An 18,678-nucleotide genomic window follows, 5' to 3' on the forward strand; every position below is an offset into this window, starting at 1 on the left:
TAAAAAATAAATACCAAATTACCTCCCCCCACTATATATACGCACACACACACACACAGATTTTTTAAAAATAAAGAAATAAAGAAATAAATACTGAATTACCTCCCTTCACTATATATATATATACAAATTTTTTTCAAATAAAGGAATAAACAAATAAATGTGGAATTACCTCCTCCCACTATATTGATATATATATACGCAAATTTTTTAAAAATAAAGAAATAAAGAAATTAATACCGAATTACCTCCCACACTATATATATATATATACACAGAAATTTAAACAAAATAAATAAATACCAAATTACCTCCCCCCACTATATATATATATACACACACACAGATTTTTTAAAAATAAAGAAAGAAATACAGGATTACCTCCCCTCACTATACACACACACACACACACACACACACGCACACATATATATATATATATATACACAATTTTTTAAAAAATAAAATAAACAAGTAAATACAGAATTACCTCCTCCCACTATATATATATATATATATATACACAGAAATTTAAAAAAAAATAAATACCAAATTACCTCCCCCCACTATATATATATACAAATTTTTTAAAGATAAAGAAATACCGAATTACCTCCCCCCACTATATATATATACAAGTTTTTAAAACATAAATAAAGAAATACCAAATTACCTCCCCCACTGTATATATGTATATATATATAATATACAAATTTTAAAAAAATGAATACCTAATTACCTTCTCCCCTGTATATACATAAGTTTTTAAAAGGTGAACTCGAAGGCAGCCAGTCAGTGCAGAACGACAGTCTGGCACAGTGACAAGCACCAGACAGGAGTCATCCGCGTGGGACAAAGCCAGACAACGGAAGCCGGAGGGAGAGAAACCCACTCACGTGGTTTCAAGTTACCTTCCCTTAAATTGCTTCTGACAGTTTACGTCCGAAAGGGGGCATATGTACACCTACGTATATCTCCCCTCTTTTTTAAAAACTAAACAAAAAAATTTTTTTTAATGGAGGGGCTGGGGATGGAACCCAGGACCTCACGCATGCTGAGCACACGCTCCACCCCTGAGCTGCACCCTCCCCTGACTCCCTTAAATTACCACCCTTTCCTCTGTAACTCTACAGTGGAGAAACAGCAGACAGGAGGAATTATACCACGGTCAGTGTAACCGGACAAACCGGCGTCACAGGTGCCCCGAGCTCCTGCCCGGGGACGGGCACCGCCTGCCTGGGGTCTCCCCACCACGTCCGAACTGCGGGAGTCCCCAGGAAACACCCCGCCACCACCCAGAGAGGATGCTCCGGGAACCGGAAGAGCCCCATGGGAAGGGCGTTAGACACCCTAAAACCAGCGCGAAGGGCGGTCCTGCGCTGGTTCATGAATCAGGAAGCAGAAGCCCCAGAGGACACGAGCAGGTCACCTGGGGGATCTGAACAAGGTGTGCGGGCTGGGTCCTTGCATTTACCGGTGCTAACGCCCTCCCTGTCACACACACGGGCGCCGGCGTGCCTGTCTACACGCATGCATACGGGAGCAGGGAAGGTGCTTCAAAATGGGACTGCCTGCCTAACTGGGAATCGGGCTAAAGGCTCCCTGAGAGGTCTCTGTATTACTGTCACCGCAACTTCCCTACAGGTTTGAAGTTATTTCTCAGTAAAAGGTTAAAACACACGTCTTGTGAAAATAACGAAATGTAAGGTTCCCCCTTCCACCCACCAGGGTCTCGTCCCCCGCAGGCAGACGGCAGAGTCACAGAGGTGGTGGGAGGGGAGGGAGGGAGCCCTTGTCGGGCTGTTTCCGTCACCAGGGGGCCCCCATCCCTTTTGCACCAAGTCCACATCTTCACCATCCGGGATATTTAGGATCCAAAATGCGCAGGCACCCGGTGGTGCCATCGCAGCTGGGGTGAATGAAAGATCTTAGATGCAAAAGAAGGCACTCAGGTGGGCAGTCCCTTCATGGTTCTTGGGGACAGGGGGCCTCCAGCTGTGCCCCGGACCAGCCAGGACGGAACATTAGCCTCCATGCAAATCCCCGGGCCTGCACCACGCAGCCCGCACGGGGGTCCCCTCCGCGAACGCCCCACCGTTACGTTGGTGTTGGGGTGAGGCTGGGGGAGGAGACACAGCCGGATGGAAAGAACCAAAAACATCCAGAAAGGGGACAGCTTGGGAAGACGGGCAGATTTACTGCAAGTTTACAAAACGGTGACATTTGAGGTGCTGAGAGAGTCTGAAATGGCTAAGAGATTGCAAAGAAGATAGAATTTTCACTCTCAAAATCCCGATTCATCTCCAAATTGCATCTGCTAGGAATGCAGTTTATATCAATAAACTTTCTACTACCCATAACACCGTCTTTTTTTGGGAAGTAAGCTTATCTACCGTCACAGCGAGATTCTATATTTACAAAAATACTGATCACCGCCAGGCGTTAGGAACAGCGATGACTGCGAATTCCCTTAAAAAGCAGAACGTAGTCCCTGACTGGGATCACCGCGTGTTCTGATCTAAAACCCAGGCAACACGCGTGAAACCAGTCGCTTGAGAGGGAGATGCCTGGATTTCCAGCCCGCGGTGCGGGCCGTCTGTCTGTCTGTCTGTCTGTCTGTCTGTCTGTCTGACAAGGCAGGCCTTCCCAGGTCTGCTCACGTTAGACCACAGATCGGCTGGAAAGAAATGTGAAGTGCAGAGACCAGAGTCGTGCACAAGTCTGCCAAAGTCAGGCAAGCGGAAGGTTGTACCCAACACGAGCTCAGGAGGTCCGACATCGAAGAGTTAAGCACCTCAAAGGGACAGTGGACACCTCACCCTCCACCTCCGGCTGCTGGGGTGTCGGACGGGGACCCGTTTCCAGGGCAACACGCAAGCTAACGCCCTCCTGCAAACCTCCCTCCGGTCTGCCCCCTTCTTTGCTCACAGGTGGGCTCAGTAAGTACCTTCTAGAGCATCTGGAAGCTGCAGAAACAGCCAGTGAAATGATGGATCGCCCGGGCGCCTGCTCCGTCACAGGGGAGGGTGCCCGCAGCCTGTCCAGGGCCAGCGGCACAAGACACAAGAGATCCACCCCCCGGGTCCCTCTGCTCCTCAGACAGGGGACCGGCCAGGCCCCGGGGTGCTCACGTCCTGCTGGAATGGGGTACCCAGCCCTTACGTGCACACACACACAGTCCTGAACACAGAAATTCCTTAATCAGCAGTTCCAGTGCTGGGACTCCGTCCATCTGTCTGTCTGTCATGTACCTCTCCCCTCCTCCATCCCCCTGCTCGGCTCCATTAAGTGACCAAGGACTTAGCGTCCAAGGATGCTCATTTCAGCTCTGTTTACAGTAAGAAAGAGCCCCAAACTGCCATGATTCTGCAGATTTTTCTATCAAAATAGTTTTTCTTACCCACCCCTGACGTCTTCTGTGTTTTTTTCCCCCCAAATTCAACGTATTTTATCCCACAAACTTCAAATCTTACTTTAAAACTATACTTCTGCTGTGAACAATATAGATTTAGATGAAGGATTTAACAGACAAAATTACGGATTTTCTCTAGTTTCTTAAAAAGTATTTTTGAACACTTTTGTATCTTTTCTATTCAAAAGAGAAAATATAATTTTCTACTGATATAAGTTATAATTTTTTTTTTGAGGTCTAGTCAGTTTACAATGTTGTGTCGGTTTCCAGCACCGTGCTTCAGTCACACATGCATCTTATCTTGGCTTGCTGCACTGGACTGGGTTTAGGACCGAATTCTCTGGATCCCTTCACTCCCACGGTTCACGGTTTCACAATCTCACACGTCACATCCACTAGTTACGTTCTTAGTATGTACCGGAGTGATTTAACGGAGTAACATTAAAATTAAGAATTTTTTTTTCCCTTCCTTGGAAACTGGTTTTTAAGGAGGTGAGCATTTGATGTGCACAATCTCCCCGGGGGCCCACTTCAAACTCGGCCCCAGCAGCCCCCCGAGAGCTCCTCCCAGGACAGGTGCCTGGCAGCATCCTTTGGGGGCAGTGGCGGCCCTCTGGCCTCGCCAGCCCGGGGCCCGGGCACCGTGTGTGCGCCCAGGTTAGACTCCAGGCAGGACAGGAGAGGGTGCCTGGAGAGGTGGCCCCAGTAGCGGGACAGAGCTGGGTCCCCCCCCAGCGCATCGGCCCCAGCCGGGAGAGCCAAGATGTACCCGGGGCTCAAGAGAGATGTCACATGCCGTATTTGCCCTTCATCCAAAACAGGCACATCCTCCCTGACACAGATCAGCTCTGCAGAGCTGCCCGTGTGCTTCCAGCTATAAAACCCCTGAGCAGGAAAGATGCAGTCCCACTCTCTGAAGTCCATACCCCACCCCAAAATTAAAAAAACAAAAAAACCCCTGGAGACCACAGCTGGGGGCTGACCCACCAGCTGGGGAAGCGGCGTGTGGGGAGGACTTCACCGCTGTTCACAGAGTGCACTTACCAAACCCCCCAGGTGGCTGCGCACAAAGCTCTACCCAAACCAATTAGACAGACCGAATGGGGGCACGGAAACACGAGGCTGCGAGGGGTGCAGGTTTAATTACGAGACCTTCCTGCCGTGGGGTCTTGAGCCGTCAGCGGTACAGACCCCCACGGGAACCCAGCCCGCAGCATCACTGCGGGGCCGTTGGGGAAACACTGCCTCGCTCCCTTCCTGTTTGATCCACTCAGGAGCACTTCGCAGCCTGAGGTCTCCCAGATGCAGGGGACCCCACCCCCACCCCCCAGGAGGAAGCTGCGGATCATCACAGCAGAGCATCCATCAGGCCGACGGAAAATCTGCAGAAACTGGTACAGCGAGGTCTCCCTGCATGCCTCCTCGAGGTTCCCCTCTCCATCTGCCCCAGCTGCTCAGTCCCATCTTCGTCCTCTGTCCCTGTCTGTCTATGGGTCAGCAGGCCCCTGACCCTCGCTGCGTGTTTCCTGAAGACAGGAACGGTCTCTTTCCTCGGCACGGCCGAGGGTCAAGATCGGGAAATCCCGTGGACACACCACCACCGGCGGACTTACAGGCCCCATCCCACCCAGCCCATGTCCAACTAGGGTCCTTCTTAGAAAAGGCGGCAGAGGTCCTTTTGGGTTCAGGATCCCTCGGGGACCCCTTCAGCTATCTCACCTGCTTGGCCTCTGTCAGCTGGACAGCATCTCCGATTTGGCTGTCCTGTGGTTTTATTTTCTGGGTGTGGGATGTGGAGATGCATGCCCGGGACCCTGCCGGCCATTGTGACTGGGACACTCCCTCGGGGGTCACCCTCCCAGAGCGGGGGCCATGGGAAGGGGGAACTGTGCCGCAGAGCTGACGGGCGCACCCCGGGTATGGGGCCCGACCCCACTCTCACGCCGAGGTCCGCACTGCGATCCATCCGCACAGCCCCACTTTGATCCCTGAGCTGCGTGGAACAGAATGGGGAACCTGACATGCAGGTGGTCCAGAGTCTCCTCTGTGGACACCACAAGGGACACACCTGGAAACAGTCCTGGAACAGCCAGAAACCTGCCAAGGCCGCTGCAAGGCGTCCAGATCCAAGAGGCTGCATGCTCAACCACTGAGACAGGACAGGGCCAGGCAGGCTCTTCTGTGTCCCCCACCACAGCCCTTGTCCCTTGCTGTCCCTGCAGCTGAGCGTCTGGGCAGGGAGGGCCACCCCCGCTGGGGGACAGCAGGCTTCCAAAGCCACTGTGTGCTGCCTTCACGGACAGAGATCCATGACATTGCATCTACTCGGACTGGAAGCGGATGATAAGATACAGAGGGGACTGGAGTAAACTCGGGGCGCGTGGAGACAGCGCCAGTGTCTCTGACTCGGGCTGAGATGCGCCTGGCCTGTGTGAAGTCGGCGCTCAGGGCCGCCCCCACCCTCCCCGGCTCGGGCTGCAGGGCAAGAGATGCTTTCTGCAAAGGTGCCACCGGTGACCGACACGCTCTCCCATCTGTACCCGAGAAGGGCTTTCTCAACACAACCGAACCTCAAGAATCCCAGGGTCTACAAATGGGGTGCCAGGAAACGGCTGCTCTGATTCACAAGAGTCTCTGTGGTGAGATCACAAGGAGGGAGCCATTTGGGGCGAGGAAAAAAAAAATAAACCGTATTAGTCATTAGGGTTTGGTTCTCCATCGAGGGCCAAAAATAAATTTACCAGCAGAGGCTCTCCGCTTAGAGCCCTTCCAAATGGGGTCACATCTGTGTTCTTTTTTTCCTAGAAATGCCGAACTTGGCTGCGAGGCATTTGGGGGGGTGGGGGAGGATGTTTACCGAACTCTCTCTGAAGACACCCAAGATGCAACATGCTGCACTTGGTTTCCTCCACTGAGTCTTACTCTTCTTTTTTTTTGAAACACTCAAATTGCTTTTTCTTCTTGCTTATTAAGAGACTGAGGTGAGAACCCAAGAAAAGAACAGAAATGCTATGGAGAGATCCAAAATAGATAGACAGCAAGGTCCTACTGTCGGGGAGCTTGGGGACCCATATTCAGTTCCTTGTAACAGCCCATAATGAAAAAGATTATGAAAAGGAACATATACAGGTATATACGTGTAACTGATTCACTGTGCCGGACCCCAGAAATTAACACAACAGTGAAAACGGACGATCCTTCAGTTAAAAACAAAAAATCGATAACCCAGGTCCTGCCGTATAGTACAGAGAATTTATATTCAATATCCTGTAATAAACCATGGGAAAAAGTGTATGCCTACATAAAAGTGAATCACTCTGCTGTACATCGGGAACTGACCCAACATCGTAAATTAACTACCTCAATAAATTTTTTTTTAAAAAAAAGAAAAGCTACAGATGGAGAGAGAAGCAGACTGCAGGCAGGCAGGTGCTGTGTGGGACAGGAAGGGGTGGTCGGGGCTGCAGCCCTGGACTGGGGCGTGGGGGGCCGGCCGGAGCGGGTGTAGACACCGCAGAAAGGCCACGGCCGGCCGCGGGGATGCTGTATTGGAGCTTCTGGTTAGCGTCCTTCATGACTGTGGGAAGGCTTGGACCCAGCTGGGAGCTGACAGGGTGGCTACAGCACGAAACCCTTTCCACCGAGACTGAAAGGTCTGGCAGATCCTTTCCAACCTCTTAATTTCGTAACACTTTGTCTTAAATTGCAGGGACATGACACACGGAGAGACCACAGAATGGAACCAAAGTCCCCTCGTGACTGTACACCGGCTTTGACAAAAGCACAGACATGCAGGTCTGTGCACAGGACAAGCTTCTCCGTGCATGGGATGAGCTGTGGTCTGAACCACGGACACGGGCAGAAATGCGGGTGTGCCATCTCGTGCATTTAAGACACTGCCAGGAACGGTAATCCGGCCAGAAGTTCACCTGCTGGTTCTTCACCTTTTCCTAAAGAAACGGCAAGTCGGGGCACCTGTAAGAATGAGCAGGTTAGGCGCCGGGCGAGGCGGGAGTTTTCCTCTAATGAGGCCACACGTCACCGCGGCCTCGGTCCCTCCCCGAGTGGCCAGGTCTCTGTGCTCTCTCACTTTATGGGCAAAGCCAGAGCTAATGCCAACCAGCAGGCTCGGGTTTGCAAATATTAAGAGATAAACCAACCGCGGTTGTTTTAGCATTCATATAATGCAATGAGAGACACAGAAAAGCCAGGAAGACAGACGACCCTGAAACGTGATGTGTGAGCTGGGGCCGGGCAGGGCGGCGCCAAGGTGGGGACGTGGGGACAGCATTGCAGGTGACAGGGTGGAGACAGGACGCCAGATCCAGGGCTGGGCCGTGCTTGAGGGCCCCCCTCACCGTGTCCAGTGTCCACTTTTCCACCACTTTGGAGCTCCTGACGGGACACTGATGACAGCTGCCCCCATCACAGTCTGCCCCCAAGACTGGACGGGCAGTTCGAGGCTGCCCAGCTCTGGTACCCGCGGCACAAAGGGAACGCACAGTCGGGGAGGTGAGAAGTCCGATGGACCAACATCCATCGCTCGAGTCAGGCAGGAAACCACGAGGGACACCAGCTTCCCCAGCAGCGCCGAGGGCACGCACCCTCCTGGGCGCCAGTCCCAGCGGGCTGGGGGGATCCGAGCGACAGAAGGCAGACGCCGATTTGATGTTCTTGTGGGAAGCGAACGCCCATCCCAAGAAAAACATCAGGCAGGATTCCTGGGTTCCCTGATTCCGCTCACAGCGTCCGACAGCCCAAGGGGGAGGAGGCCAGGCTTCGTGCCAATGGCTGTGAGAGCCAGGGAATATTTCCACGGTCTTATTTTAGGATGGGTAACGCTGTAAACAACCCCAGTGCCCAGGCCACAGACGGCTCGTCTAGACCCTGATCTGAAGCAGAAGGTCACCAGGGAGGCAGACAGCCCAGATGTGCTCGGCCCATGTGACCAGGGCTGAGGCCCGGCCAGCGCTGGCTCCCAGACAGGGACACTCGCCTCACCTCCCGGGTGCTGAAGCTGGGACACCGCCGCCTGCGCCGGGGCGTGAGGTCGGGGCGCCAGCAGCTGCTGGGGAGCTGGCGAGCGGGGAGGAGACACGTGTCCCCACCAAGGGCGCCCACCCCGTGAGGTTACCAGAGAAAGAGGGTTTGCGGCTGATCGAGCCTCGAGGACATCAAAGGCAGAAAAGTCAAGGGAGTGGAGGGGAGTGATGCTCGCAGAGCTGCTTGTTGGAGACAAAGAATGCAAGATCCCAGGAAGGGCCGAGTTTTGTGGCTAAAATCAGAGGTGCCAGATCTGGATGTCAGGTCCCCCTCCCCCCAGGTCCCCGGCCCCTGGCTCACATCTCAGCTCCACTTCTCATACCGGGTTCCCTCCTCCCAGCTCCAACACCTACACCGGGCCCCCCAGCCTCACACACACACTGGGTTCCCTCACCAGGTACCCCCGGCCCCACCGCTCACTCTGGTCACATCCTGGCTCCACCACTCACACTGGGTCACGTCCCAGCTTCACCACCTACAGCTGGACCTCAGTTTCCCAAATGCAGAACAGACGTAACGTTTGCAGCTAACTCTCAGGTTTGTTTGGCGGAGTAAATGCACTCATATAAATATGACAGACACACAGACCACTCAGAACAGCATCTGGCACACAGGTCACTCAGTGAACGTGAGATGCTCTGCCGTCACCTCTGTCGGGCAGGGCATCGCTGACTCTCCCCCGAAGCCTGCAGCCCACCCGCGCCCAGGCCCTGCCAACCAGGAGTCACAGAGCTGCCAGCCTGCTCCTCTGACAAGGTGGCTCCTGGCGATCGGACCTCCGACAACTCACTGAAACTCTGCCTCAGTGTCCCCCGCCCCCCGGGGTCGGGGAGAGCAGCTGTATTATGGACACCTGGGTCTTGCTTCACAATAGAAGGTGGCTGTCACCTTTGGGGTTAAGTGAAAACTCCTCTCCCCTGAGGAGATGAGGTTCAAAGTCAGGAATGTTACAAGGACGCTCCTCCAAGCCTCCTCTGGTCCAGGTGCTCAGGGAAGCCCGGTGTTCATGGCCCCGTTTATCCAGATGAAGATGCCGGGCTCACATTTTTTCAGAGAACTAAAATTCATCTTTAGGCACCAAATGATTTGCATTATTACTTTTTAACCATTTTTATGAGACTCTTTCTATAACATATAAACAGCCTGTAACGCCCCTGATCTAGGCGGGATTTGGGCGAATATGTTAAGAGTCTCACAAAGCAACAAGTACAGAAGAAACAGGGAAAAAAAAAAACAAACCCACTGGGCCCCCCAGCCTCCCACAGGTGGCATCAACACGTCCACACCCCAGCAGCCGGGTGCACAAACTCGGGCCCGGGGGCTCACCTGCTTGGCGACGTCCTGGCGGGGAGGTAAGGAGCCGGGCGCGAGCACAGGGGGGCTCTCCGGGCCGCAGAGCTCGGGGAAGGGGTTGGGGATGGCGGGCAGGGACGAGGTCCTGAACTGCTGGTCCTCCTCCTGCAGGCGCCTGGGAGGGCAGAGACAAGGGCTCATTAAAGGCTGATGCGCTCAGGGTCCGGCAGCCCCGCTTCTGGGAAAATGAATGAAAATGAACGAAAAAACTGAAGGAGAGACTCCAAGAGATGTTTGCACACCCGTGTTCACCCTGCGCTGCTCCAAACACTCAGAAGGTGAAGCAGCCAAGTGACCACGGCTTCCCTCCTCCCAGGTCCACCTCCCACACCGGGCCCCCCAGCCTCACACACACACACACCGGGTTCCGTGAGCCTCCACGGAGAGATACCACATTCTCCCACATGTGGTATCAACACGCAATGGGCTACACTCAGCCTGAACGAACCCTGCAGGGGACCACTTCATTGAGGCCCCCGGATGTGTCACATTCCTGGGGACAGGAAGGGGATGGAGGTTGCTGACTGGGGACCGGGCAGTTGGGGTTTAAGGGCTGCAGGGTTTCAATTCTGCAAGATGAGAGAGTCCGGGATTTGGTTGCATGACAATGTGAATGTTGTCAGTGCTAAGCAAGTGAACACTCAACATGGCCGAGACGGTCAATTTAATGCTGAGTGTACTTTACTACAACTAAAAAAACAATCTTAAAAAACCCCAAAAAACCCCTGACATTCTCAGACCCAAAGGGTATATAGATTTCCAACTTCACAGGACACCCAGGGGACAGGTGGTGGCTCACGCCACAAGTGCCACTGAGCACGTGATGTGGCCTCGGCACCCCCTTCCAAGAGCTTCCTCAGTTTTGTTCAGTGAACCCCTGAAGTGGTTTTGTGCGTCAAAAGCATTTTGCACAACAACTATTTTTCAGTGACCCTGCAATGAACACTCGTCTCACCCAGCGAAAATGTTCGAAGAGGCTGTCCTCATCTGACTAGTGAGACGAACGCTTATGTGCACGCAAAGGACGTCGATGTGGAATTACTCGGAGATAAACGCTTCCTGGAGCCAGCGTCTGGGCACCTCTGAAATGGCCCCCTGCACCCCGCTCACGTCCCTGAGAGCCACGTCTGAACTTGCATCAGACCGTCCCCTCTCTGGCACGTCTCCAGGGCCGCCTCCTACCTCCTTCCCAGCATCAAACCTCACTGGTCATGCAAGAGGCCAGGCACACAGGATGATGGATCAGATACAGTTACGAAAACAGCAGAAAAATGAAAAAAAGCAAACAATGATGTAGAGTGCTCTGTTTCCTCTCCCCGGGGTCCTGCCCACGTGTCCAGGCTCTCCTGGGAGGGGAGCCCCTCCGGCCACCCTGGACATCACTGCCCTGGGCACAGACGCCCCGAGCTGCAGGAGTTTGGCCCCTGACCTCGCTCCGCATCCCCAGCCCTGCTCCTAACGCACCCTTCCCGAACCCCTCATGTAGCCTGCGTCTTCATACTTTGGGGACTAAATCAACGATCCACTGGCTTTCTTGGGAGGTTTGCCCCTAAAGCCACAGCGGCTGCGATTCGCCAGACAACGTGCCGGAGAGCTTGCTTTTGATGCAAACAAATCCCACCCCTTCAGTAACAGGTTCCTGGTGGCCTCCAAGGGGGTCCCTTGTCACACTCAGAGCACCAGGGCGGGAGACGCAGCCACGCTCTGCTCTCAGGACCTCCCAGCCCAAAGCTACCGCGCACCCGGGACCCACGAAGGATGAATTTTCCTTTGCTCCGAATCACAGCACCCGAAGCTGGCTTTCTGACATCCTGCCTGTCCACGGAAGCTTCTCTCTTTAGTAGGTTGTCTTGAGCCTTTTTAAAAAAAGTCCTGCGCTAAGTCACAGAGGCCAGACACAGAAGGCCACCTGTCACCCGATTCCATTTGTAGGACGCGTCCAGCTTAGATACACCCACAGCTCGGAGGGCAGATGGCTGGCGGCCGGGGCCGTGGGGAGGGGGAGCCTGCTGAGTGGGCAGGGTGCCTCGGCCGTGATGGAGATGCTCTGGGCCCAGATGGAGGGCGTGTCCGGAGGGCGCCCAACGCCCTGGAACACACCCTTTACAGGGATTCAGTTTATGCTGCATGAATGTCACCTCAACAAGGTATTTTAAAAACGGAGGAAAAAAGTCACGTGTTCACACGTATCACCCAAAGCAAAGCTAAGGGACATGAGACAAAGCTGAACACAGTCCCGACTGAGAGGATGGCAGTCAAAGCTCACACTGGTCCGTCCACACTCAGAGATGTGGGGAGCGGAGCTGAGGGGCGGGGGGCGGGGTCAGGGACAAGGTCCGTCCAGGTGACAACACGACCGCTGCCCTTCCCTTCACTGCAGCGCCCCCAACTCCTTCAGCACCGTAGCCTCCTCCAGGAAGCCCTCTCACTGCTTCCACCGTCTGCTCTGCTCCTGCCCCGTCTAACTCCCTTCAGATGTGTGACAAGCTCTGGGGCGTCCTCTCCAGGACAGCCCCTGCTCCTTGGGCCCCTGACCTGGGTCTGTATCTGGGCTCCCCACTCACCAGGTGTGGGCCAAGGCACCTCCTCCTGAGAACTGAGGGTCACCACACCACCCACCTTGTATGGCTGCAATGACCGTCACATCGGCCAGTATATGAGGACTCAACAGAGACTTATACAAAGGAGGTGCTCAGTACACGTGGGAGGTGTTCAGCACACATGGGAGGTGCTCAGCACACATAGGAAGTGCCCTGCACATATGGGAGGTGATTGATGGGAGGTAACTGACATACACGGGACGTGCTTGGCACACATAAAAAGTGATCAGCACACACAGGAAGTGATCAACACACATGGAAGGTGCTCAGCACACATAGGAAGTGCCCTGCACACGTGGGAGGTGCTTAGCACACACAGGAAGTGCCCTGCACATATGGGAGGTGACTGATGGGAGGTAATTGACATACATGGGACATGCTCGGCACACACAGAAAGTGATCAGCACACACAGGAAGTGATCAGCACACATGGGAGGTGCTCAGCACACACAAGAACTGCCCTGCACACATGGGAGGTGGCTGACCTACATGGGACGTACTTGGCACACACAGGAAGTGATCAGCACACATGGGAGGTGCTCAGCACACATAGAAAGTGCTCAGCACACAAGGCAGTGATCAGTATGCACAGAAGGTGCTCTGCACACACAGAAAGTGCTCAGCACACACAGAAAGTGCTCAGCAGACCTGACAGAGGCCCAAGACGTATTGCACTGCACATACTCCAGCCAGAGAACCCCGGAAGGTGGCAGATGTCAAGCTCTCAACCATCCTCACCTGAACCCACCAGAGCCCATGCAGACCTGGGAGAGGCACGGACAGTTTCTCAGCTGAGCTTCACAAACATCTCCACCCAAAGGTCTCTGATGCCACCATCACCCTCTTCACAAGCACTGCCAGCTAACTTCTCTACCTACCCGCACCCCGGGCAGAGAGGTGCCCTGGACACTGTCCCCACAATCCCCCAATCCACGTGCCAACAAATCTATCATCTCTGCTTTAAAATCCCAGGTCAGGATGCCGCTGCTCTGGGCTGGGCCCTGAAGCAGCTTCCAAATCCCACTGCCCCCTGACCCCAAGATGCCAGAGCTACTCACCAAAGCCCAAATCCAACCCCCCAAGCCTGTTCAAATCCCTTCCCGGTCTCTCCCCTCGGAAGGGCTCCAGGACGTGGCCCCAGCCTGTCACGCTCTATGCTCTAACTGCCTCTGCGGAGGGACGACGGATGCACAAAAAATGTGCGTCTGTAATAAGCACCCCCTGGACCAGTTTAAAGATAAGGACGCAGAGGGACCACCTCCAGTCTGCCGTAAACATGTCCACCCCTTCCACACGCCTACTCCTACCCTCTTCATGTATTATTATTATTTTAAAATTATTCTTGGTTGTTTTTTGAGGGGGGGAGGCTTATTTTTTTTATTTTTTTAGAGAAGGTTCTGGGGATTGAACCCAGGACCTCCTGCATGCTGAGCATGTGCTCTGCCATTTGAGTTATACCCCCCGTATTGTTATTATTATTATTTGTGTGTGTGTGTGATCAGAACACTCCACGTACGAGCTGGCCCCTCGGCAAACTGTTCAGCACACGACACAGCACCGGTGATGGGCCCAGGACCTGCCCACCTTGTAAAACAGAAACTCTGCACCCTCTGACCTGCCCCGCCCATCCCCCTCCCCCAGACCCTGGCAACCACGCTCCACTCTCTGCGTCCACGCATTTGGCTGTTTCAGGCTCCTCGGGGACGTGGAGCCATGTGGTACTTGTCCTCCTCTGTTGGTCTGATTTACTGAGCACACTGTCCATGGGGTCCCAGGATGGATGAAGGGATGAATAAAATGTACACACATATGACAGAATATTATTCTGACACAAAAAAGGAAGAGGGTCCTGCCCATTTCGACAACAGGGATCATGTCTTTGGCTCATGAAACCTCTTCTCCCATCCCTCAGCTCCTACTCACCCTTCGGCACCCAATTCAGAGAGCCGCCACCTCCAGGGAGCCCTCCGCCCCTTCCCAGAGGCCTCCCACAGCCCCAGCATTTCCACAGAGGCTGTGTGTCCTCCACTTTATGCCCTGGGAATGTGACCACACGTCTGAGGCTGCCTGTTTCTGATCAGTCCCAGGTCCCCAAGCCCCACTCTGGGCAGCTGGCTGCCCAGCCCTGCTCTCATTTTTTCCAGAACATTCTCCTCTGCACATCCCACCAACTTGGCCCAGAGCAGGTGCTCATAAAAGTGACCTAAATCAAACCAGCTACCAGGTCCATCCTATGGCCGCTGTGCTGGACAGAGAAAAGGACTGGGTCTGGGGATGGAGAGTGGTGCTGGGACCCCGACGCGCTCCATGCTCCGGGAGGGGGTGCCCCAGGGCCCACCTGGCGGCGAGGATGTGCACGGGCTGGGAACGCTGCACCTTCTGCCGCGGGGACAGCTGCGGCTGGTTGGACCTGGCTGCGGAGGGCGGCGGCGGCCCACGGGCGTGCTGGCCGTTCTGCAGAAGAGGCGTCGTCTCCGACTGCATGCCACACGCCGAGCACAGACTCTCCAGGGACAGGCTCATGTCATTCACGAGGGCCTCCAGGTCCACGTCATCCTCTGCACATCAGAAGGCAGGAAAGGAGAAGAAAAGAAAAAAAAAGAAACCTTAGCAGCAATGAGGTCACAGAGCTGGACCCCCGCCCCAACCTCAGCTGGCGGATCACAGGTGCACAATGAGCCCTGAGTGGGGCCGATCAGGGCTGCTCCCTTCCCTGAGGTTCCAGAAGACAAGCATCCAATGGGAACGGAACAGCATCGGACACCGAGAGCAGCCTGGCCTGCTAAGGCCACCAGGTGGACGGGCTCCCTGGGCGGCCACTGATGGAACATGCAGCCCCCGGCTGCCTCTCCTCCGCCCGCGACTGGCCCGAGGCTCCGAAGGGTCATTTTACACATCAGCTTGGCCGGAACACAGTACCCAGAGTCAGTCCATCTTCATTCCAGATGTTTCTGTGAAAATGTTTTTTTTTTTCTCTATTTAAATCGTGCATGCTAAACTGAGCACGCGCTCTACCACTGAGCGATTTCCCTCCCGTCTTTTTTAGCTGAGGGTAACATTTAAACCAGCAGACTGTGAGCGAGGGGAGCTGAAGGCCTTGAGAGAAGACCGAGGATCCCCGAGGAACAGGGGATTCGGCCTGCAAACTCCAACTGCGGCCCCTGCTGCGTCTCCAGCCGGCCACCTGTCCTGCGGACAGCGGATGTGCGAGCCAGCGCCTTAAAGTCACCACCCCCACGTACAGACACGTGCACAGCCTGCCTGTTCCGTTTCTGGTGGTCGGTCACTTTTTAACAACATGGCAAATACAACCTAGGCTGCGTTGGTCACAAGTCACGCAATCACAGTCCCCAGCAGCCTAAGTGATGCGCATGGAACAAACAAGGGGCTTAGAGCTCACCCTACCCGAGGGGACCAGCCCCTACTGGGCAGGAAGGGAGAGTAGAGGACACCTGCTGCCCCGCCCAGGACCCCAGCCCCTGGCTCCCCGCCCCTGCCCTGTCCCAACACCATCCTGGCCACGCCCCTGTCCGGCCACGCCCCACACTATCCCCGCCCTACCATGCCCACGTCCCTGGCCTCGCCCCTGCCCCACCCCAGCCCACCCCAACCCTGCCCTGGCCACGCCCCTGCCCAGCCACGCCTCACACTATCCCCGCCCATGTCCCTGGCCATGCCCCTCCCTGTCCCCCCCCACCACACCCATGACCCACCCCAGCCCCACCCCCGTCCCAACCCCGCCCCTGGCCACACCCCCTAAGCCGTCCCCTGTCCCTGACCAAGCCCCACCATATCCGCGCTGAGCCACGCCCACACCCCAGACCACGCCCACACACAGGCCACACCCACCCTGTCCCAGCCCTTGTCCCGTCCCATCCCAGCCCCGCCCCCGCCACGCAGTCCCTGGTCCAGTGTCTCCCTCCCTCCGTGCCCGCAGCTCTCACTCGGGCTCACAGTGGTCCCCAGCCCAGTGCAGACATTCAGTCAACGTTATTTATTAGCTCTATTTCCCTCACTCCTCAGAAGACAGCAGAGTGGTGACAATTAACCCGGTTTAACAGCTGAGGAAATCCGTCTAGGGGACCCGACTCACTCGCCCCAGATCACACAAGCGGTAAGTAGGGAACCCCGAGTCCGAAAACAGGCTTTCCTGCTACCAAGGTGGCCTCAGCAGGTGTGCACGCGATGAAGGAGCTCACGGATCTTTCCAGAGCACCCTGACCCCCCTGCCTCTCCCGCTCCCCCCACAAAAATCTCTGATGCCCCTGCGTCAGCCTCCCCGCCTCCCCAGGCACAAGGAGACAGAACATGAGGGAGGACGGCGGGGTGGCCGCGGTGGGGGCCGGGGCCTCTGGTCAGGCGGGTGGGGTGGAGTTGCAGGCAGGGCAGACTGGGGGAAGCAGGGAGACCACTGACCAGCACCTCCTCCAAGGCTCCACGGCCCTCCAGGCAGCGGTGCCCAGAAGAGGGGCCTCGGGTCCAGAGGGCCTGGCCTGGGTGACGGACGCTACCAGCAGCAGGCAGGGCCCGAGGAGGGCAGACACCCGGATGGACGGGAGGCTTCTGAAAAAGCAGCGATGAGAGGCTGAGGCAGGGTGGACAGGGCTGGGGAAGAACCCGGGACAGGAGGAGGGTGCCGGCGAGTCTGGGAGGCCTGCAGACAGACCCCGGCCCCCAGGTGAGGCAGGGCCGGGGAGGCGGGGGCAGGGCCCCGGTGGGGAGAAGGGAGAAGAAAAATGTTGCTGCAGCTCAGGATCTAAGTCAGCAAATATTAATCCTGTGGCCAGATATTAAAAGGACAAGGTGCTGAATCAAGCAGTAAGAATTACCATGAAATGAATAATTAATATGTCATAAGGGAGAACGCGGGAGTCCGCAGGCAGGGCCGCGGCCCAGAGCTCAGGAGGCAGGGGTCGGGGGCAGAACATCCGGACTCCCGCAGGGCCGGTCCCCTGGTCCCCGCAGGGCCGCTGGCCTCAGACAGGTCCTCCCCTGTCTAAACAGCACACGAGAAGAGTCGTGGACAGTCGCTGCCAGAAGAGACCAGGAGACTTCTGTGTACTGGCTGAGACCTCAGGCCTTCACCTAATGAGGAAGAGTTTAAGCTGTGCCGGTGCTCACAGCCCTGGAGCGTCAGGGAAGTTCTAGAATGTGTCCCTCATGAACACCACTCATCTCCTTTACGTGGCTGATACGGAATGGTCGCTTAACTTAAACTCAGGGAGACAACAAAGGACATTGGCGTCCTTCCTCGCCTGGTAACGACTCGGTGCATTTCCATCTTAACAGACCGCTCAAGAATCAAATGGGTGAAACAGCAGGTCCACTGGCACTACTGAGCTGGCCTTGGTGTGGACAGGTGGCCTTGGTGTGGACAGGTGGCCTTGGCCATGGATAGGCAGCCTTGGGCAGGCGGCCTTGTTATAGACAAGTGACCTTGGCTGTGGACAGGCAGTCTTGGCCGTGGACAGGTGGCCTTGGCCGTGGACCGGTGGCCTCAGCCGTGGACAGGTGGCCTTGGCCGTGGACCGGTGGCCTTGTCTCCTGTGCATTTCTTTCTGCTCCTCTCCATCACCCGGGTCCTCCCTGGGTCACCCCTCTCTGCGGTCAGGCCACACTGCTTTCAGGAACACAAAGTATTTCTCACACCACTCAAAGCAAACAGAAAGGTCAACTGGACGTGAAGCCGCAAAGGCAGAAGTCTCAGCGCGACCCACGTCGTCACCGAGCGTTAACTCCCCTCGGAGGTGGGTTAGCGATTAACCTGCTTTCAACTTTAAATACGTTTAACTGTGAATCTGTTAAAAGCCAGGCACTTCTGACAGCACTCACTTAGGGGGCTGTAATTTTCACGAATCAAATCCAGCCGCTGGCTTGGCATGTTCCGTCCACAGCCCTTAGAGCAAAAAGAAAACAGCTTAAAAGGATTTAAAATACTCTGTTCCAGGGCAACCTTGACCATTTCCTGGGAGCGGGGAGGGGGTTCGGTGAGCATTGTAGCTGTTCAGATCATGGAATCACTCAGAGGTGTCTGATTTTACTTGAACCATGTCAAGTTCTAATAAAGACCGACATTTACATCTTCCAAACTGAGGTTTTAAAGGATTGATTCTAACCGTTCAAAAATCACTGCACGCATTCTTGGAAATATTCCGTGAGCGAGTGCATCTCAGAGGGAGACTCCCTGTGTCCTCTGTGCACGTGTGGCGGCTGCACGGATCCCTGGGGTTGCCCCTCACCCGCATGTGGTAGCCCTTCTGCAGGGACCAG

General features: G+C 55.2%; 1 protein-coding gene across 7 annotated transcripts in view; it reads right to left on the minus strand.

Annotated features, from left to right (window-relative positions):
- The window catches only part of GRB10 (growth factor receptor bound protein 10), a 112,026-nt gene that overhangs the window by 33,847 nt on the left and 59,501 nt on the right, over nt 1–18,678 (minus strand). For all 7 annotated transcript variants that reach the window (XM_074358594.1, XM_074358593.1, XM_074358588.1 and 4 more), the window contains 2 exons: nt 14,747–14,966; nt 9,782–9,923 (listed from right to left, as the gene is read on the minus strand). In XM_074358594.1, coding sequence (XP_074214695.1) covers nt 9,782–9,923; nt 14,747–14,931 — 327 coding nt within the window. In that variant the 5' untranslated portion in view covers nt 14,932–14,966. The remainder of the gene's footprint in view (nt 1–9,781; nt 9,924–14,746; nt 14,967–18,678) is intronic.

Source organism: Camelus bactrianus, chromosome 36, assembly GCF_048773025.1.
Source record: "Camelus bactrianus isolate YW-2024 breed Bactrian camel chromosome 36, ASM4877302v1, whole genome shotgun sequence".
NCBI lineage: Eukaryota > Metazoa > Chordata > Mammalia > Artiodactyla > Camelidae > Camelus > Camelus bactrianus.